Source organism: Phalacrocorax aristotelis, chromosome 5 (assembly GCF_949628215.1).
Source record: "Phalacrocorax aristotelis chromosome 5, bGulAri2.1, whole genome shotgun sequence".
Lineage (NCBI taxonomy): Eukaryota > Metazoa > Chordata > Aves > Suliformes > Phalacrocoracidae > Phalacrocorax > Phalacrocorax aristotelis.
The window spans coordinates 40,107,836-40,130,928 of NC_134280.1; the positions used below are offsets into that span (position 1 = coordinate 40,107,836).

The 23,093-nt window shown below is 40.9% G+C and overlaps 1 protein-coding gene across 12 annotated transcripts in view; it reads right to left on the reverse strand.

Annotated features, from left to right (window-relative positions):
• The window catches only part of IKZF2 (IKAROS family zinc finger 2), a 114,979-nt gene that overhangs the window by 28,487 nt on the left and 63,399 nt on the right, over nt 1-23,093 (reverse strand). For all 12 annotated transcript variants that reach the window (XM_075094055.1, XM_075094058.1, XM_075094050.1 and 9 more), the window contains one exon: nt 13,972-14,139. In XM_075094055.1, coding sequence (XP_074950156.1) covers nt 13,972-14,139 — 168 coding nt within the window. The remainder of the gene's footprint in view (nt 1-13,971; nt 14,140-23,093) is intronic.

Consider the following 23,093-nt stretch of genomic DNA (forward strand, 5'->3'; position numbering starts at 1 on the left):
CTAATGGGCTCCTTTGGGACACGAGAATTTCTAATTCATACTCTCCTTACTGCCCAAGACCCAGCGTGGCCCGTGCCTTTGTGTTACTCTTACAAAGGTCTGCTGTTCAAGCATGTGGTTTTGTCATGTCTTGCACAGATGTCAAACAAGGTCAAACAGAAAAAAGAGATGACTGACTCATTTTACCTATGCAGTTTTCCTATCCCCTCCTGTTGCTCTTTGCCTGACAACATATATATTTACCACCAATGTTACAGAGGAGCTTGAAATAAGGACGGGACTTTTCTCAAGCAGACGATGCTGAGCCAAGCTGTACTGCATACTCTGGAAAACCTCACGTGCTAAAGGCTCCTCCAGGATGTGGCCTTTTGGGCCAGCTCGCTGCTCCCAAATGCGTTTCCCAACACCCAGAGCATTTATGCCAGCTTCATGAAGGCAAACAAATCTGTTGCCATCAGGGCTGGACAGATGCCTCCTTTCCTTATCAAGCTGGTCACCAACACTTACGGTCTTCACTGCTCCACATTCAAACAGAGCCACAGCATTTAGCAAGTGAGCTCAGGTATATTTTGTATGAAGACAATTGTTAGCGCAACAAAAATTAGCAGTAAGGATACCTTTTAAAGGATGATGGGATTGTTTAATTCAGAGATGAATTTGGGATACTGGACAGCTTCTGTTCTAGTGCAAAGCTCTATATCAGGTGTCTATGTCTGACATTGAAGCTACATTAATCCTTTCTGGGTAATAAAATTCAACGATTCCTGTTATCCTCAATATCTTTCCTAGTTGTATTTTAATTTTTTTTAGCACAAACCCCCCCCCAAACCAATCCCAAACCAGTTCCAGAGCACTTCCTAAACCCAGGCTTGTTCAGTGGAGAGAATGAGAAGGGCGGGAGGGAAGAAAGATTTTGGGGGTTTAGGATATTTCTTTTTTGGTGCTATTAGTTTTGCACTACAAGCCCTGGATAGATTCAGAAACTGTTATTGTGGCTGAAAGGGAGGCAGACAAAATTAAAGGAAATTAAATATGGATGTGAAATTAAACCAAAAGGAAGAAAAGAAGAAAAAGCAACTGCTTGGGCTGAAAGCAAAGACAGAAAAGCCGGAGAACACAAAACAAAGCTCTCTAAACATCCAGAAGTACTTTTTAAAGGTTTCCTGTAAAAACAGGGAATTTAGGAAACTCTGAACGTAGTTAACTGCATTCCCTGATGGAAAAAAAAAAACCAGACCAAAAAAATCCAAAAAAGTTCATACTGAAGGTTCCACTAGGCTATTAAAAAGAGGTGATTTCTCTGAGAGGTCTGAATCAAGAGTGAAAGAGTAAAAACTCCCAGGTATTGAGAATTGAGAAGAAGAAAAATCTCTCTTTTTCTTTCCTTTTTTTTTTTGGTGTGTGTGTGTGTGTGTGTGTGTGTGTGTGTAGAGAAATGGCTGTCTCTCATTATGGAGTATATATTACCTGATACAAAATGATCCTTTCCCTTCTCTTCACCAATGGTGAGATCCTACGCAAGCGATTGTACACCAGGCAGGTCAAACTCGTGCTGGATTTCATGCTGATCAAGGCAGAAGTCTCATGCATCTCAACCAAAATTGTACTTGCAATCTCCTGAAGTTGGCTCATCATTAGCCCTTTGGGACAAACTCATTGCTTGTAGAAGACTAATGATATGAACATAATGGACACATTTTTCATAGTATAGCTGATGTGGACATTTTACTGTGGCACATAAAAGTCAAACAAAGCACTTTTCCCTTGTGGATGATCTATTTTTTGAAGGTGAGCAGCTTCATTCCAACAAAACATGCCAAAAATGCATCCTTTGATGCTGCTCAATGGAAACATCGCTATCGATATTGAGACAGACCTGATCCTATAGCATACCAACACTTGCAGTTACACCCTAAGTCAGATAAAATACTATGCTTTCCTTTATCTCCAGCTCCTGGAGTCAGTTGACCACAGAGAAAAGTTAGCTTGCATGTTTTCTCATTCCCTCCCTACTCATGAAATAAATATAATAAGGTAAATAAAAAAAGTCAATTTATTACCTTTCATTCTTCTCATCTGTAAGTGTCTATGATCTGAGTGATCCAGATTAATGATTTTAATTCCTGGGGTTAGAAACACACCAATGGTATAAACTCTGAGGAATCGTGCCAATAACAATTGAGTTTCTTTAGATTAGTGCAACTACAACTGATATCAAAATCAGTCACTTTGTTCAAAAACATTTTCGTGAACCACCTATTTTCCCTTTGTTCCCTCAATGTGCTCTTATGCCTTAAATAATTTCCCTGTTCCATCCCAGTGTTTTATAGGAAGAAAACTAATATTATATATGAATCATAGAATAAAGTGCCTCCTACAAAAGATATCGCTCTATTAGGTACACATTCACTATGCATTTAATTTTCATTTACAGTATGCGCTCTATACCCAGTACACTGCCTGTATCAGCTTTTGTTTTCATAACCTATTCCTGACACCTAACAAGGACTGGGAGTGCTGGTCCAGGATTTGGCAAGAAGGAGCAGGTTGTGGATGAGCAGGTTTCTCTGACTCATCTACACGGATCAACAAGAGAAAATAAAAGGGCGAGGGTGGAGATTGTGAAGGGGGGCAGGGGGGAGAGAGAGAGGGGGGAGTGACGTGTTCCTTTGGATGCGGTGTGTAATGCAGCTGGCAGACTGCCTGCTCATGGTGCCACGGAGTTCCAGACATGCCAGTCCAGCTGACTCAGCTCTTTGGAAGAGGGAAAGAGAAGGGAGAAATTTCACAAACGTTTCTGATATCTGAGGGATGGGGATCGCTAGGCTCTCTTTGGGTATTGTCAAATCTGTCTTGCGCACCAGGGACTCAAGCAGTGTCCCCAGAGAGGTATTACAGAGATGCTCACTCGATAGATAACCTTGTACAGAGCTGCTTATGCTCATATCAAATCATGCCTCTGTGGTTGTTGGAAAATTCAGCAGCACGGCGTCATCTCACAAACCAGAAATGTCAGGCCTTTCCTAGCCAAGGCTAGCTGCTCTCAGACAAGCCACTGTCTCCAAGGAGACGAGCAAAATGCATGTACATGAAGGGTATCCAAGTGAGAGAGTCTATGGCCCATGTTGCTTTTCTATATAAAAATTTCATCAACAGATTCTCAGCAGTGTATCCGTTGCATGTAATTTATTTTCTACTAAGAGCTTGAAGCCCTTAAATAGCCTGGCCTCTGCCTACCTGTGAGACCAGCTCTATCCCATGATACGGTACCATGCCATAGGCAGCTCAGAAGTGCCCTGGTCCTCTTGGGCTGGGACGAGACTGTGCTGTCCTAGCCTTCCACTCCAAACTGAGAGGCAGGAGGAAGAAAGTACCTATTTCCCAGCAAACAGAACAGAAACACAGGCTAATGCCCAGACTGTCAAAGACCCTAATTCTTGCAGAAATCAAGCAGACCTCAGTGCTTTTGAGGCTAAGAGCCATGGTGAACTGGCCCCAAAATCAGCCCTAGGATGAGCTTGTCTTAATTTTCCAGACAGGATCCTCACCATGGGCCCTCAACATGTGACAGCATCCATGCCTATCTCACTGGAATGGAGAGAAGAGACATGTGCTTGGGGAGCACATTCCCGCATTCTTAATACAGAGTAGCTGGCCCTCTGGGCAGGAGTTGTCTCACAGCAGCAGCAGCATCCTGGGCAACTCTCTTGCCTTACACTGAAAATCCTTCTAAATTACACTACCCCACTGATTCCTCACAGTGTTCCCCACAGAGGTACAGCGACTCTTGCATATTTAATACAAAAAGAACAAACGACATTTAAGTAGAGGTTTTTCTGAAAGTGAGTGCTTTGCAGCGTACAGATAACTGGGTGGTTGGGGAGTGTCCCAGCCAGGTGCTCTTTGTCAAAGTTTCAACAGGCAGGGCCTCAACAGCATTTCTCCAGCTTCAGGAATGAAGATAGAGATCTTGACTCTCTGTTGCAAGGCACGGAGGGAACTTGGGGCACCCTGTCTGAAATCAACACAGCACAGTTATGCAAAACATGTGTGCAACTGGCATCTCTTGTGTAATCCTGGCTGTAATCAACCTCTCTAACCACTCCAGAAAGGAAGGAGGGGCAGAGGGTGGAGAAAGTTCACACTTAGATCAAATAAAAAATGGGAAAATATCCAGAGAGCTTTAGTCAGGTAAAAACACAGTTCCCTCTCATGGGAAACCTCCAGGACAAGTTTCCTTGAACTTCACACAGGGTTATAAATAGGAGGAGAGTCACACAGAGTTCAGTACAGGTTCACTGTAAAAAAACCTAGACATTCTCATTTTCTTTCTTAAGTGATATCTATCAATATCTTAGCTGTAAGCCAATTCATAATTACAGGTTGCTGAGAGCTTGAGAGAATGTATCAGTGGCAGCTTTCTGCAGCTCTGCTATAGTGTGTTGTTAACTGGGTTTTTTTTTCCCCCGCCTTTAGTTTCCCTTGGCTTCTTTTCCAGATGGCAAAAATACTTCTCTTACACTTTAAAGCACTCATGTATTATCAAAAATGTCAGTGGTAGTTCTCCATTTCACACTGCCCCATAAAACAACTCTGAGATAGCAGTGAAAGATGGCCTCAAACCACCATTGGTTCCAAGCTCAAATATTCTCAAGCTGAAAGATTTCACAAACTCCTTCAAGAACCGACAAAGGCCAGCTCCAAATGCTGGATCTCCTTTCCTCAAAGACAATATGCAAAAGCTTTTTGCCCTTGAAAATTATTTTCTCGGGGGGGGGGGGTGGGGGTGGGGGGGTGGGGGTGGGGGGGGGGGGTGGGGGGGGGGGGGGTGGGGAAAGAACCAAACCCCTTTTTTCCTTCTTAGAGCTGCTGTTGCTGTGGTACTTTGCTGTACATGCCAGAAAGGGTCCTAGTTTTGCCGAGACATGGCTTCGTCAAGTCAAAACCACATTCTCATCTCAAGTGCACAGGAAAGCTTTCAGTCACCTCTTGGATCTCTGTTCTGCAAAAACCACTGCAGCTACTTCAGAAGACTGCTTCTGGAACAGGAGAACTCCTGATGCACTGCACCATGTCCTTCAAGCTTATTCTAACATGAGACACCCAGTTCCCAAAGACAGTCTGGAGCCTGGTCATGCAACACCTGTATTTACAGCTGCACCTTAAATTCTGGCTTTGTATGTACGTATGCCAACTCAAGCATAAAAATATTGGATTTGTAAAAGAATCCTTGATGACAAGGAAAACAAGGCCAAAAGAGGCCTCTATAGCTTGAACTTAAAGGAGCAAAGGACTACCCATCTTTAAATACCTAAGCTACTTGACCCTCACCTGCCAGCCTGCCCATAGCAGTTCTGGTGAAGAAACGCAAGTAATTCATATGAAGCTACCTTGATACTTAGGTACCTGAATTTGCAAATTGAGTCTCATAGGGCTTTTTCCTGTTTCGTTTTCTCTTCACTGAAAAATGGATAACAGTGAGGCAACAACACATACCCACTTCACACAGGCTTTGGGCTGATGAAATAGACAGGGTTCATAAAAGAAACAAGACAAAAATTGCAGGCTAAGTAGTAAGTCCTTTCACATTATTAATAATCACCTTACTATTGTGTCTAAGATAATCACACCACTATCAGTGTATAATACCTCAGTGGTTATAGTAACAATACGAAGTTATTATTCCTTCCACTTTGTAATTATCTCATTTCATTATTGCACAAAGGCTAAGTAAAACTAAGGAGATAATATGCAATGCTATGCAGCAGGGGCACCAGCAGCACTAGAATACTCTGCTACATACTTACATGACCTTCACTGCAGCAATGTGCATGTGCCCTGCGATCATTTCTGCATCCTGCCCTCTCACCATAATGACAAGGTTGAGAAGTGCTCTTTATTTCATTCTCACTGACAGGCAACTGAGGCAGAGATGAGGTTAAGGGGTCTGCATCTGTACTGGCCCGTGTCTCCAAAGTGTAAAATGACTTTGCAATTTAGGTCCCTCATAAATGAGTGAATAAGAGTAGCAAAAAATTCAAATTAATAATAGGAAAAGAGATGAGAGGACTGGAAGGTAAAGACAGACTAGAATAGAATCAATGCCAGACATATGACTACAGCCTATCACAGTGTGAACTGAGCACAGGAGTTACAGTCACAGAAGGCAGTGTTAGGAAGAGCAACAATCTGTGGCAAAAGAAAGGATAGTTTAGGTTAAGTATCAGGATGAGAGTCACAGCTATAAAAAGCAGATGGGAAGTGGAATTGTCTCCCTATGGAGGCGAGAGAAACACAGTCTCCCTGGATATTTAAAAAACAGGTTAGGTGTGCTGTTTAGAAGGACTGCTGCTCTACATGCAGAAGTCTTATCACATTCATCTGCTTTTTTGATGCCAGTGAAATCCCACATATAGTACTGTGACAGAATAAAAGGCCACAGGAAAAAGGAAGTCAGCATCTCGTTTGCTCCTCCAAAGCAGGATGGCTGGCATAAGAACTGGCATCACCCAGAAGTGGAAAACTGTCCATTTTCTCTCAAAATTGCAGCCCAGTAGGGCAGGACCAGGTGCTTCCTTCGGTCTGAATATGGCCCAAGGCAACACAAGGAGACAGAATCTGGCTGATGATGCCACAATGTGAATTGCTAACATGGAGGAGAGAAGAAAACATGCAGAAAACTGGAATTCAGCAGTCCTGTCCCAAACACACACTTCCGTCTTGGCACAGGCATCCCCTGAGGAAGAAAGGAACTGGTCAAAACTAATGAGGGATGATCCCATGTGAATCTTACACTATGTTGCTGATGCTGTCTATACAAGGACCTCGTTACCCCTAAGTACTGTGGTGCTATCTGACCTTCTGGATGAGGTGACAGCAGGTTCAGGAGGTCTGAAGAAAAGGGCAAAGGACAGCCTGTCCCCTCTTTATGAGGGCCTTATTGCACTGCAGAACTGAAATCTGCCCTGGGGAACCTTCCTTCATGGTGAAACTGCAGTGTTGGGGCATTAGTACTTCATCTTCTTCCACATTTTGTGGTTCCGGACTTCCTACCTTAACACAAAACTCTTCCTTGCCAAGGGTCCAGAGACTTAACCTGACACCAAGCACATAATTCTGCCACCCTTCTCATTAAGGAGAGGAAACTTGGATGATCAGGGAAAACAAGGAGAAAGTACAACCTCCCTCCAGACCTGCTTTCCCCCTTCTGCCTGCTAAAGAAGGGAGGACTTGCTGGTAGACCTGCAGGTGGCAGAGACGTAGCAAAGCCACGTTCCACCGAGAGATATAAGCAGGAGGCACAAGACTTGTCTCACAGATACCACGATAAACTTAGCACTTACTAATCTTGCTGCGAACTGATATTTAGAATGAGGATACTCCCATGGTATTGGTGTGTCTCATCGCTAGCAGAGTGGATGAGCCTCTGTTCAGCCAATTTACAGGCAGCCCCCAAGCACTAAAGGAACAGGGCATCTCTTGCTGACACTGGGGCACCATGAGAAGCTGGGAGCCGCACAGCATCTGTTCCCCGTCATCTCAATCACACGCCCCGGGGAGTGGGGGGGAGGGAGCAGAGAGGGGGAAAAAAAAAAAAAGAACAAGGGAAAAAAGCTGATACCCAGAACTAAGAGAGAGAGATATTCATGAGGCCGGTACACAGCACATTTACCTCTACTTGCCAGGACCACTACTCCTATTTCTCTGTCATATCTGTCGAAAACAAACCTCCCGAGCTAAACAGTCAAAGATTGATCCATAACTACCACAGATAAGAGAGAATCGTTATGGAATTTAAAGACTTTTAAGTCTGATAAACAAAAAGTGAACACTTCTTGTGAACACCATATGTTTTCACAAGTTCCCCTGAAAACAAAGCTCAAATATACTCTTTCTGGAAGGATCATGTTCCTACATCATCTTTAAATCAAAGATGGTTTCTCAGTGATAATTATGCTCTGTAGACAAGGCTTAGCATGACCCAGCTTGTATAGTGAGATAATTATGAGGACATAAAAGGTGATCTTTTCGTATAGCTGATGCTAATACTTGTCTCAGTAGTGCTCTGGAGGTGATGATGACCCCACCACTTCAAGGATCAGGTTCAGATGGGGCTTTAGTGAAGCACGGGATACAAGTTGGCTCTACAGAGGATTAGATGTTAAATAAGGATGCCTAGGGGATGAAAGACCTGGCATACCAAACTTCAACTCGTGTACATATTTTGATCTTACCTTTCAAAAACGCACATACAAACAATATGGAAAGTAGAATACCAGAGATTTTATAGACTCTACGACACAAGAGTGAAGGCCTCTAGGTACTGGAAGCATTAATGAGAAACCAGAGCTGCTGCAGTATTGTGTACATGCTAATAACAGTTTGGAACCTTAAGTTCGATAAGAAAAAACACAAAATGATTTTGTGACGAGGTTAATTCCACTGAGTTTAACTGAAACAGTGTAGGAAAACCTGATTAAGTAGAGCTCTAGGTATCAGATCAACAGAATAAATGCCCACTGGTTCATCACAACTGAAGGAAGATGCTGTTTGCTAACTTATTTGCAGAACTAGGATTTGTATGCAAAATATCCCCTCACCTCTTCACATACTTGCTTCATTTTTCGCAGACAGTGTCCTACTCGTTCATGTTTAATTTTGGTTTTTCCCATTCACAATGTGTTTGAGTCAGTCCAGCTCAGAGTGGAATGAGAATTTCAGGTCCCAGGATTCTTCTAATTATGATGTTCCCATTCTCAAAAACATGGTTACAGAGTCGACCGTTTGAGAGTAAAGATGTTAATAGCGGTAAAATTCTCTTCAAGATGAAAAATGCAGTTTAACACATTGACTCTTCATTATTTTTAATAACCATCCTTGCCACTGTTTCAATAATTCTCACTGGCTTTAGACAAGCAGGACTTTATGCACAGCATTGTGTTTTTCAGCACTCTGCTTGTTCAACCAATTTTTCTGCTGGACTGAGACACTCACAGGTGGAATGACTCTCCCAAACCTGTACTGGGTCAGGCACATCATCAGAATTAGGAACCAGATTTCCTCTGCCTCTGAGCAGTCACACACACAGATAACACTTTTCAGTTCTGCCAACAACAGTCATGCAATTGCAGGTGTGTAGGACATCTCGAATGGCTCACTACCACAAAGTAGGAGCTGAGAAGAAAGTCCTTACGGAGAAGAGATGAGAAAGATAGACTTGTGAACCAAGAAACATAAAAAGGGTTACTAAACTACCTTTCCATGAACAGGGCATTTACCTTTTTAATTATACATGCCTTTTATCTTGCACACTGTACATAGTTTGCTAAGATTATGCTTTTGGGAGTTTTGTCTAAGCCTTTCTTCTCAAAACAAATGCTTCACTGCTTCTCTTTCGCAAATAAAATGATACTATTAGTTCAGTGCTACTGAAGAGCTGGGCAGTAAAAAAACGTGCAGCAGCAATGCAGGAAGGCAAGGGGGAAGAAAAACCAAGTATTTGTTAAAAGCAGAAAAAGGGGAAAAAATCATTTTCTAAAAAGGAAAGAAGTATCTTGCAAACAAATTTTAAAATGTATTGTGAGGAAAAGCTTCTGTGACAGGAAAAAATAATGATCTGGCTACCCTTTTTTTTAAGGAAGAAACAAACAGTAAAACTGCTTTCATATATGAATGACACTTACATACTCCCACAGTAAGGGACTGTGATTGAAGTTGCCAAGATAAAGACAGAAAAATCAGGAAGTTCCAGAGTTAAGGTTGCCTGAGAAGGCTTCATGCGGCCAGTCTGTCTGTATGCATAATGAGACGGTCTTAAAAATAGAAATAAAAAACAAAAAATCCACAAAATAATTTGCTCACAGGACCATCCTTGTTTAATGTAAAGGATGGATGAATGGTTCTCACTTAATGAACACCTATTGTGTGTTTTGTTTTCCCCTTACCAAGTGATCCTATCCCTCATTTACGGCTTACTGCCCAAGCCCTGCTCTGAAACCTAATGCACTAATGTTTTCTATGGGCCTTTCCAGATTGTTCATCATTGCAGCCTTGAGGTTTTTTTTAAGAACTATCAAAGCATTTATGTTTACAATAGCATTATGAGGGGAGGGCTGACTTGGCTCCATTTCAGACACAGGAGAAATTCATGTCAAAACATAACTGCTAACTTACATGCCCATTTGAGGATGCCTGGCTTTTCAGGGTAAAACAGCATCAGGTTGTATGTCATATCTTTCCAAGTACAGAGATCAAGATCTAGGTGCTTTAACCATCCGACTGATCTGTCAGATCAACAATCTTCCTTAAAACTTCTGCTTTTTGTTCATTAATAGCCCACAGTAGAATTCATCTCATCTGTTTTGTATCTGCCTTTGTCTAGTTGTGCAATTCTAAAGATGTTGGAGAAGATGGGCACACCTCAGGGTGAGATAGCAGGTACTCTGTGACTGCTATGAGGAGACCAGCTTTGCCTGGATCTTTTCCTCTTTAAAAACAGCAAAAGCTAGGCAAGGTGAAGCCAATCCCTGCTGGTTTGTCAAGTACATCCTTCAGGAGGGGGCTACCAACTTTTTCCCCAGCCCTCCACAGCCTGTCCTTACACTCACATTCTGGAAGCCCAGTTGGGCACGTCTCCAATATTATCTGTGTTGTGGAACTACAGAGTCAATTCTGAAAACAACATCTGAAAGTCCTGTAAGTACCTTGAGGCTCATGCCCCCTCTTAGTGTAATTCTGTGCGTGAATCTCTCCCCAGGCGTTATCCCACTGATGTCCTGAGGGCATCATTATATTCCTGAAATCAAAGCAGCTGCATGTGGGAGGAAAATATAGACACAGAGTTCACCAGAACTCTGTATGTCAGTAAACGGTAAATAATCATAGAGGTAAATCACTGCAAGATAAGTCCTTAATTATTTAGGGTTAAACAGCAGCAGCATTACAGATGCGAAGTAATATTTTGTTAACCACTCATCCTGTGAACACTTACATAGAAATATATTGTTTTGTACAAGAAAGGAAAGAAAAATGTGAATTGTGATGCTTATAAACATTTTCAAGTAAGAAATAATATTAAAAAGCATGAACAACAACAATAAAAATTTATCTGAAGCACAAACCAAAAAACATGTCACAAATTAAATTTTTTAAAGTTAATAATACTTTCAGGTATTTCAAATATCTGAAATGCTTCTGCTAATTTCTGTTTGCAATTACTTTTCCTTATTTTTCCACTTCTCCTGTCTTACTGTACGGAAACCCTGCACTAAGCACAGGAAAAACTGACTAACTGGCAGTAGTGAGAGGGTGTAACTGACTAAGTGGTGACACAAAGTGCTTTCAAATGCACAGATCAAACTAGCTGGGAAGAAGAAAGGATATAAAAAAATTCTTCAGTTCCTTTCTTGCATACTCTACCTTCCACTAAAAAAAAAAAAAAAAAAAAAAAAAAGAGTAGTTTAAAACCTTCTTGGGATGGAAAGAAGAGTGGGGTTTTTCGATTAATAGCACTCTCTTATTTAAGGAGGAAAGAAGACACAACATAAAAAAAAAAAGAAATTGGTCTTGCATTTATGAAATCATGTGCCAGATTCTAAGCTGGTGCAAAATAGCAGTACTTTCCTTGCTTAGGGAATGTAATTCCAATCTATATTAGCCGAGGACCTGATCTAAAGAGCTTTCCTCTTAAAAATACAAAAACATTTTCAGACTCACCTCGATTTAGACATTAAATGTATCAGATTAGAATTGCATTGAAGTCTCATATTTCAAAATAGTTTTCAACCTCTTCTTTCTATATTTTATCTGATATCCTTTTTTTATGGTCAGAAATAGCAGAAGATGTAAACATGCAATGAAGTTTACTAGATTTGCTATACCTTCAAAGTCTACTTACAGACTTTGATGCGTGTTTTATTAAAGCAGAAAGTGCTTGTGTAGTACACTGATATGAAAGTTTAAAATCTCTAGAGAACACCTACCCGTCTCCTCCACGAGCCAGGTTCACATACATATGCATAAACCAACCAAGTTTGCCTGTATGACAGGGACAGAAAGACACCTTAACTTCCATGCTCACATTCAGATTGGCATTTCACCTTCGTGTAGGTGGTTGCCAAGTTTTAGGGCAATATCCCAGGTTTTTAACTCTTTGTCTGCGAGTGCTACTCTAATTGTCTTGGAGAGTACCGTGGGAGCACTTGGCTGCTCCTGCTGGCCCTCTGCTGAAAACTGTTGTAGCTGACTGCTTAGAGGGGTGACACTTTCTCCAGTGAAAACAAAACAAAATTACAAATTAGGCACAGCTGAACACAGCTAAGTCAGTTAGGGGAGGAGCTCCAGGGGAACTTGCGTGCCTTCCGAAAAATCCCACACCCTTACATTTCATCCTCATGTGAAAAAGCAGAAACATCAGCCATGTACTTTTTCACACAGGAAGAACGAACAATCTCTATCAATGGTTGTATCTAGGTAACAAAATCTATATTCATATTATGAAAACAATCTTCAACCACAATGTTCATGTTTTGTAATGTGGGCTATTTTATGTCACAACTCCCTTTTTTATTTTAATTGTGAATATTTTTATCGTGTTTTCTTTTTTACTAAATTTCAAGTTGAAACTACGGTTATGGTCAGATGTGTGAAAATTACAACTCACAGTTCCACAGACTCTTTCCCTTTTGACTTTCAGATCAAATCCTCTCAGCTGACAACTCTCAAGCAATTCTCTCTTAGCCTAGCCCCACACTTGCACTCCCTTGGAAGCTCATGTTTTCTGTCAGCAGTATGTTTGCATCAATACAGCCTCCTGCATGCTCCAAAGTCTACCTAGAGAAGCTTACTAGTTTATCCTTTCTGATTCTTGGAAATGTCAAGACAACTCTGTATCCTAAGACCAACATAACACTCACAGAACTGAAACCTCTACTGAAGTGAGGCTGACCCTGTGGAAGAAATGTGTATGAAGTGTTAGGAAGCCCCATGATTACATTTGCACATGCAGAGTTTCTGTCTGCAGCTGCACTTCAACCACTGTGTTTCAGTAGTCACACATTTGCTAACACCTCAGAAAAGTTCATCTGTAATGCTGTCACTTGTAACCAGTCTAATTATCTCTGCTCATTCAACAATGAAAAACACAGTCTCCTATAAATGGCCTGGACACAGGAGTTGAACATCCTAGGAGATAAAAAAAATGCACCAAGTTAAGATCTTACTCAAGATTCCTACAGAAATGAGTAAGTGGGGAGAATGTGGCCCCTTGGTGTAGCGTACAGGGACTAGAAACACATCTGATCCTGATCATCAGAGCTACCAACATGACTACTAACATGCAGTTATGCAATGGGTATTTCTTTAGAACTTATCAAGAAACTATATCAAGTAGACTTGACATAGACATGATACTGCCAAGTAGCAAGGCAAGACAAACCCAATCTCATTCTGACACCTTCTGCTCTAGGGTGAGTGCTGTAGGTGCCATGGATTAGGACTTTACAGTGAGATGTAACTGCATCAAAAATACAATGAGGAGTATTTTGAAAGATGAACAAGTATGAATTCCAGAAGCATACGGCCTTTATTAGATGAAGAAATTGGTATGAACTGCAAAGTAGGCTTCCAAGAGCACACAGTTACTCTTTGTGATCTTTGGAATTGCACAGCCACTTTGGGGCTAAAAGTGTCAAAAAAATCTGCGAGCAAAGCCTGGATACACGCAAGGAGACGTTCAAAGGGAAATACGATAGCATCAGCAGAGGAGCTCAGTCACACAAAAGGAGAGGTGTGGCTGAACCACAACTTTTCTGATTCACACCAAGGCTTTCCCAAAGCTCATAGCTGCGCTATCTGAAGAGGATGGTACAGACCCAGAGCCACCAGGAACACAGTGATTTTCATAACCCATTTCACCTGAATGGTAATGACAAAAGAAAAAACAAGAGGGAAGAGAAGACAGGGCGGGCTCACCAGAGTGCGTCCTGAGGTGTCCTGTGAGGGCGTCCCTCCGACGGCAGGCATAGCTGCAGAAGGGACATTTGAACGGTTTCTCCCCAGAGTGCAACTTGATGTGCCTCAGCAGGTTCCCCTTCTGGGTAAAAGAAGCTCCACATTGGTTACAGTGGAAGGGGCGTTCACCTGGAAGAGAAATGCAAGGGAGAAAGCTGTCAAGAAATGTGAGAAGATGCATGGAGCCCATTATCCCTCTCTTTGTAACACTGCCATCTTACATAGGTATGATCCCCACCACCACATGGCACTTGCTAGTGTCAGAGGGGCAAAGCCTCCAATAGTGATTTGGAGCTCTTTCCTTCTGTAGCATCAGCTTGAGGTCATTAATGCAGCCTGATTTTCATAAAGTTCTCCACTTGGAGCAGTTATCCTTCATGAAAGATAAGCTTTGCTCAAAATTTAGATCCATAACCATGGTTTTGTGGTATTTAGCTCTATGGTTTTGCACTTATTTTTAGTATAGGTCCAATCCATATGAGTATTTAGAACTGATCATAACAATTTGACTTGGACAGATGTTAAGGTCTTTGTTTCAAACCAAATCTTTTTTCTTACTTTATACTTTTATTGAAATCCCTTTTGAAGGCTGCTTTGCATTGCTGAAGTCATATGAAGAAAATCGATGCAAGTAAGGATCAGGCCCACAGGCTTTGGGCAGTAGCAAACAATGAGAAAAATCTTACAGCATTAAACTGTGAATTAAGCAAATTTGTGCTCTGAGTAAAATTAATTGAAACGACTTGTTTGATAGAGGGGGAAAAAAACCCCCAAAACCACAAACCAATCCAGAAACTCTACACCTTACCCTCTCCCTTCACCCCATGCATTCACACACACACCCCCAAAACTGATGTGGATGTTAATCCTTCATATTTGCCCTGGACAGTGGGGACTGGGTCCCTAACAACAAATAGCAACATTTTTAAATATTATTATTATCATTTAGAGGAAAACCCCCAAACTCACACAGATTTTGTGAAATATTACCAAAACCATCCTCCGTGTCAACATTTGTTGAGGACACTTAGTCTCTCTTACAGCATTCTTGGGCAGGCAGTCAGCTCTAATCATCTACTTATGTCCCACCAGGTACAGTGCAAATCAATAGGGCACAAGCATATACTCATGCTGGCCACTTGCCTAAGCGCTTTACTGCAGCTGGGCTCTAGATGCTGAAATGTTTTCACCAACTAGGGCGCCTGTTCAACAAGGTCTTGAACATCAGATTTCAGATGTAAGTGGTCTCATTGGTTTTTTCAGCTTATCACCTATCACAGACCCTTGGTCAATGCCTGGTGGGAATTTCTGAGGTTGAATTCACTGGCCTGAAACACAGTTCACGTGAAAAATGTACTCTTTGATCTGTCACATCTCTCCAAAGTTTTTTCAATTGCTTTAAAATGATTATTCCTTTGCTGTACAAAATTAATGCTATGCTTTTATCATAGTAGTTCATGTGTCTAGTGGAAGGTCCAATATACGTCTGTTGATTCAAATAGTATGAGATGGGAGGAAAAGAGCTCCTACAGATGTCCACTAGCCATTCTTGCTTCAGTGGTTTAAATCACTACCAGCATTACAGTCCTACCAGGAAGGCAGTAGAAGACAAGTTTGCCATACATGCACCATACTTCTACAACTTCACTTCACACGTGTGAGCTGAAAATGATATCTGAAACAACAGCAAACGCACTGAAGAGATACTAAGGTTCCTACAATCTTGCCAAGAACATTATGGAGTAACGGCAGTAAAAAAAAAAAAAAAATCATCAGGGCACAAAGCTTATCTTCCAATACACTGAAGACGAGCTCATTGGAATTGATAAAGAGTTTGTGGTTTCCCTTTTAAACTCCCACACTATGCTTAAAGGATCTGATTAGCCATTATCTTCTTTTATATCATTTCAAAATGTCCATAACAGAGATATGTAAAGAGACTGCAGTAGAAAAATATATGGGTTTTTTTTTCTTTTTTGTTTTGCTTTTGCTGTCTGAGAAAACAGGCAAAACCCCTTCCTTTGACACATTTCTCAGTATTCAGGAATGATAGCTTCAGTTTCAGGATGACAACATTAAAGAAGGTAGCAAGTTTCTTACCAAGTGTAAAGTCTTCCCTTTTACTCCTGCTGTATTTAATACTATGCAATTAATTTGTTTTATCCACTACATCAAAATATCTTTGATATTTTGAGGCCACATATGAGCAGGTATTATTCCTCGATAAACCGGCAGCTGAAGAGATGCTGAAAGCCTTTGGTCAGCATTTCAAATAATCCCTGCACTAAAGATCGTGGCAAAGACGACATGAAAACACTCACCACAAAGTCACCAACAGTCTGCTCCAATCTTGCAGCAGACAGAATTTGCTACAATAGCACATTTTACCTTAAATAACCTTTCTATTTAAAGCCAGCATGAATTAATTTTTTCCTACAGCTTAATTCTGGGTAAATAATTGCTTTGATCTGTTTATTACACTTCTGTCCAATCATTTGATTCCTGCCCCTTGTTTAAGCTGCAGGCTTGTGGGATGACTGTTAATTTTAGTCACACCTTCTTGCTGTTGATTAGTGGCTTTTACATTAAGCACAGCTAATCTGAGGTACCATTATCCAATGGAAGGGCTCACCAAAAAAAAAAAAAAAACTGAATAAGGAGAAGATTTTGCTGGTTTTCCAAGAGCTCTGCTGTCTGATGCCCACTCCAGATACTACCAAACCAGACGACTTCATCACTTCAGTGCCTTGAGAAGGCTATTTTCCAATTATTTCTCCTGCTGCCTTCTTCTGGTAGGTTTGTAAGCAGTTCTCCAGTATTATTATTTCCTAATAAAGAAATAAGAACCTCGACATCCTTATTCACGTCCTTTACATCTTCGTAAAAAATAAGTTTTTATTCCTAGGCTGAAATGAATCACATTTCAAACTAAACATCCACTCACAAAAAGCCTTTACCTAAATACATTTCTTCTCTACATGGCAGTCCCTGACTCTGTTTAAAATGTTTTCCTGTCTTTGAGGGTGACAGCAGCACAGACATACCAGAAACCATAAACCAATTAAACAAGTGGCATACACGGCTACAAAAGGCTACTGATAATAAGCACAGTGTGTATTTCACAGTTACAGATATCTATGTATTCACTGTTCGACTGTATAAACTTATACTGATTTATTATAATAAGAGCTCCTTATAAGAAGGACATGTACTGAAATGTGACTAAGCAAGCTTTTTGCTTTTCAACACTGGAAACTATGTGTCTGAAAATATTTTTAGTCTACATTAAGTATCAAACCTTTTCTCTATTTTAGAGCTAAGGGAGGGCAGAAAAACCTCAAACCTTTGTGATTTAATTAAAAAAAAAAAAGGAAAAAAATCTGAGAGGGGAAGAACAGCTAATCAAACAAAAAAATTGTTTCTTTTCAACTCCAGATTTAAGATCTAAGGCCAGACAAAAATCAGGAATGCCTAAGAAGCCTTGTTCTCCAGCACAGGGAATTTAATTATCTAAAGTTACTTCAGGAATGGGCAAGGCAAGGTAAGCAGGGGCTGCAAAGTACTACCTTTGGTAAAGGCTTTGTAAGAGGGGCTTGTGCCAGGTAACAGACCTGATAATTAAATTAAATACATAATCTATGGGTTTTTATAATTTTACAGTTAAATAAAAGGTATTATTTAAAATATTTACCTCTAAATTACAGTAAAATACTACTGAAACGTCACAGTTCATTGTTTAAGATGCATCCATTACAGCTATGTCTCCTCCAGGAAAAATAATAACGAAATATTACTGCTCTTTAGCTACACCAGTATCTAAAGTACACAAGTTAACTTGCTGTTGTGTAAACAAATACCTAGATGAAAGGTGAAGTGGAACAACAGAGTCAGGTTTATTAGTATCTTTAATACATGGCAGCTGGCTGGAAGTTTCATAGCACAAGCTACAAATGCTGTCTAGCTGAGAAGACCTGAAACCACGCGAATGAACTGATTAACTTCCTACTAATAGTTTTCATATTTTACCGTGTGTATGTCAAATGTTATTTCAAAAAGCAAACCAACTCCCTTTTCTGCTTAATTGGAAGCTTCCCTGCACAATAACTCTCCTTTACCATCTCAGCACGGAAGTGCTGCGCAGAAGTTTCAGTATGAGTTAACCTTCTTCGAATCTCATACCAGTGCAAAATACATCAGTGATATTTTCTGTATTAAAACAGAAATTTAACTGAGGACAAAGAACCTGCAGACCTCGCAACCAAGGAGGTTTAGATTTTTCATAACCCTTGGCTGGTAACTTTTGTCCCTTTGAAATCAAATGGAACAACTCACAAAATAATACATAATAATGTTCTCGTTAACAGTCAGGCCTGGTTATTTCTACAGCCATGCTCAGGTCCCTTCCTGGGAATGCTTTAATTACTTTTTTTTTTCCTCTTCCAAATGCTGGTTTTAAAGTCTCTTCACAATAACAAGAAAAGCCAGGATAGAGCCCTCCTGAACGTAAGAACCAGGTCCAATGGGGCTACAAGTTAACATCTGTCTTGGCTAAATGTGTATCTAAGATCTCAGCCTTTTTGTTTAGCATATACTTTTGATATACAAAGGATAGTTTAAGTACTTCTCAAACATGATTTTTTTTAGCCTCTTAATGCAAAATTACTGTGCCCATGCTGCCATCAGAAAGCGTTTGCTAATAGTACTAATATTGATTTTCACCTTTCCATAGTATGCTTTTTGCTAATATTCAGTTAAAATGAAACATTTCTCTTGACTCACCAGATGCTGTAACTGCTCTGATTCTGCTCTGTCCCAGGAGTACAAATGAAATAGTAGCTGCACTCCCAACACACTGACAGGCCTTTACCCAAGCGAAATACAGAGCAGCAGACTTTGCTCCATTTCTTTATTTGTTATTCTGGGGACTATCTAGTCTGCATACCTACTTACTGTTCTATCAGATTCACTTAAAGGGCTGCACATCACTTGAAATCAGTGATTTTTACTAGGGTTATTTGTTGGGAAAAACCTACTTCCACAAAATCCAATTTATTATGAAACAGCAGGACAAACCCCTCATGAAAAATTCCTGGGAAATCCTGGGTGATTTCCAAGTGTCCTCTGTATACAAATTTATGACTGTATTCTTAAGAGAAAAATCCTTTAAGAGAACTGGTAAAAATGTCAGAACAGTTTAGCTACTCAGGACTGTGAGTAAAACACATCCTTGTGCAGACAGAGATTTTAAAAACCTAAGCTCCCCTGACTTAAATATAAGTAGAAAATGAGACACTTATTAAAATTAGAGTTAGAAACCTAAGTAGAAAATATCACTTTTAGAAGTTTGGCTCTACAACTCTTGATTCAGTGCCAAATCGATTCCTATTGCAAGAGGTAGGAGCATGCACTAGGTTACAAATGGCAAATTAAACAAAATAAAACCTTTCTACTAGAAGAATAAGACAGGCAGTCCAACAGAGTTAATTGTAATGTGTTAATATGGCCACTTGTTTACATTTGTTCCTGGTTAGCTGCTTTAGGCACAGAAGTCTTTTATGCTGAACAGCATGATTGGGTTTTTCCTCATTTATTGTGTCCCAAAAATTGACCTCTGCATGAAGACGAAAAAATTAAATAGCATTCGGAGTTCCAGTGTTACCTATCCTCAGTTATAACACTATGGATGCTAAAGCAGGAGTTGAAGATTTCCCTCAGTTTGACTGAACTACCATAACACATCTTATTTATGGTACTAAAATGCAAATGGAGTGCAAGCGAAGATTTAAGATCCTCCTGTGGTTAGCACCCCCAAAAAGCCTAAAAATAACATATCAGCAGCCCAAAGTGAGAATGGGGCAAGCCTGCTATCCCTACCACCTTCTGTGTCATGCCCTGTACCCATGGACCCATCTTTGCACTGCCACTGCCCCACTGCATCCACACAGAGAAAGCGTTTAAGAACACCCAGAGCTTAAAACAATGAGGATGATCCCAATCCTCCCTTAGAAATAAAAAGTGTTTCAGAATCCAGGACCACACATAAGACTAGATGTTACAGTGGAGAAGAATCACAATTCACAGCACGCGGGAGCAAAAGGACCTCACAGATCACAGGGGCAGCAGCACAGCACAGCTATACCAGCAAGTGGGTTCTCCTTTGCCAAAAATGAGGAGCGAGGAAGTTTTAAGGCTTTCTGCTAGTGGGCCTGAATTATCTGCTTTCTCTCCCCTTCCCTCAGCATCCTCAAGCACAAGCCCCTGGAGTATCCAGTGGCAATAATACATAATCAGTCACCTCCTGTAGTAACAGAAAACTCTGATAAAGATGCTGCAACTCAGGGCATCTGCTGTGGAATATGAAATTTGGACCAACAGAAAATAGTATGGGAAACGAGGCAATAAATCAAACCTGACACATGCTATTTTTCTGACACGAGGACGTGTCATATGAGGGAGAGGGTGGGGGGTTACCCTGCTCACTGAAGCGGGGAGTGCATCACGCTTAATTCCCACTTTGAGAGTTATTTATTTTCTGTCAGTGATGACAAATAAATAGAAAGGCCTTCTGATGGCTATGCAGATTACAAAAACACTTCACCTGCATTATCAGTGTTTCAGAGAAATGTTGCGTTTGGTAGTATCAGATGAGCAATGCCAAGGGCTCTGTGGTGGAGGTGCCGTGGATCAAAGCATCACTTGCACCACATGCATGAGGCAGCGCTTGTGTGGATCTGAAGGATGAATGGGAAATCCCTGGCTCAGGCTCTCAGGGGAAGGGGTGACTGCAGGCATCAGAGGAAATAAACGCTCCAGTAAACAAAGATAAGAGATGAGACACTGAGCTCATCTACTCTGGCCTCATCCATGGCACAGATTATTTTCCCCATCGCTGTATCTGACTGAACTACCATAACATGGCAGGGGAAGACAACTGCTCCTCGGGAACAGATGAATAATGGCTGGAGAAAACTGTGCCCCTTTACACGCATAACACAGCCAAAGCCATATGGCACAGCTTCTTGCAAAGCCTGGGTCCCTGGTGTAAGGAAAGCCATGATCTTGTCCCAGCATACATGCAAATTACAGCCTCTACTATGGACCGCAGCATTTTGTGTGATTTACATAGAATGCTGACAGGTTTTTTGGGAAGGGAAAAGGACTTCAATTTTTGGCCAATGCAAACAACTGGCCAGACTATGCTTTGGTTGTGTACAGATAAAGAGGAGAGTAAGGCGGGATTCAGCTCCCAAAACATACTTAAATTGGCTTTGAGAGGTAGGGATTTACATGCCAGTTGCATTAGCTGATAAAGAATATCATCCACTTCCACTCATTAGGGACAACCTCCCTTCCCTCCACCATTCTCCCTTGGGCTGCAAAACCAGACTATCCACAGGTCAGGGCTCATTCCAGAGCTGGGGCCAGCCCATTGCACCCAGCTGCCAAGGAAGTGGCAACATATTTTAACATACTGCACTTTAAAAGATAGATACCAGTATGTTAAAAATACTCCTTAAAATCAAGGATGTGGAAATCCAAGCAAAATTCTCCTTCTGTTGTGGGCAGTGAAGTAGCATCATGAATTACAAAACAAACAAAGTGTGTGTGTGTGGGGGAATCCCTCGCAAAATTTGCCAACTGGTTTCCCGAGAGTAGAGCACCGAGCTGCACATTAGAAGGAATGCCATTTCTATATGCTTGAAATCATCTGTATAGAGCAATACATCACAGCTCCTCTGCTCAGATGGGAAAAGAGTCAGAGCTCTATGAGGAACTCGCAGTAGCCCGAAGGAAAAAGCTACCAGTTATGCAATTCCTACCCATGCACCCACATACAGCCGCCTTGCCTGCATGCAGATGAGATTTTGTTCTGTTAGCTTTGAATTTGCACGTCGTCTTTAACACGAAAAAGGCAGCTTGTCGGTATTTAAAAGATGCTATAGCTATTCAGTATCTCAAAAATTGCAGACCATTTAATTAAGTACCTAAATCTAAATTTAGCAGGTCTAATTTAGCTGCTCCAGTTCAAATACATGGATTCCGATGCACCTACAATACATATGCTCAGATACGTGCAAGTGCAAATGGAAACTTTTAGGGAGGTTGAAAGCTGGGGACTCAGTCTGTTACATTCTCTATTCTCTCTCCCTTCCCTAGTAATAGCATGTCAAATTGTTAATCAAGATTTTGATTCTCCAGCTAATGCTCTTCCCCTGTCACACTGCTGTCTAAAATCATGACTGCATCATAAACGATACTCCAATGCTTTGCATTATACATTTATGTTATTATCAATAGAACTTATATACAGGGCATTAACTATGTAATATATATTTATTATTCCTCTGTACAGAAATTCTATTGATTTCTTTCCCATCAAAAGCACAATACTTGACTGTAAACTACCAGGTTTACAAAGGGATTACACAAAGTCTTCCTTACTCTAACCTTAAAATCCCACTTTTCTTCTTACACCCTAGCAGATATCTCAGTGCCTCTCACCCCATTAAATCATACCATAGAAAGATAAAAAACCAAAATATCTTTCATTTTGTCCAAAAAAAATATGAAGAACTAACACCCACTGAGGTGCCAACACAGAAATCTGTGCCTAACCTTGATGAGATTTGAGTATGTATCTTAAGCATATATTGTTGCACTTCAGGTGATTTACATGTGCCTAAATCTCATAAAAGTTAAGCACAAGCTTAAGTGCTTTTTTGAATCAAAGTCTCTGCTAGGTAGACCTCTGCAAGACTGGAGAGCACTGCCTTCCGGCACCATCTGTACTTTTATCCTGTTGGAGGTAACCATCACTCCCACTTGAGCAGCAGAGGCCAGTGAGTACCAGCATCTTGAGCACCCCAGCTTGTCACATTAGCCAAAACTCCCCTGAAATTCCTTGTTTTGAACTTGAGGCCTCATCTTTCAGGTCCCAAAGACCCACTCAATCAGCATATGGCAAAGGTTTTGTCTGCCTCTTGAATTCTCAAATTGATAAGCCTAGTTTGCTTTGGTCTCCAAACAGTAATAGTACTAATAGCAATAAAAACAAATGATAGGAGAGTGTAAGCATTGAAAGA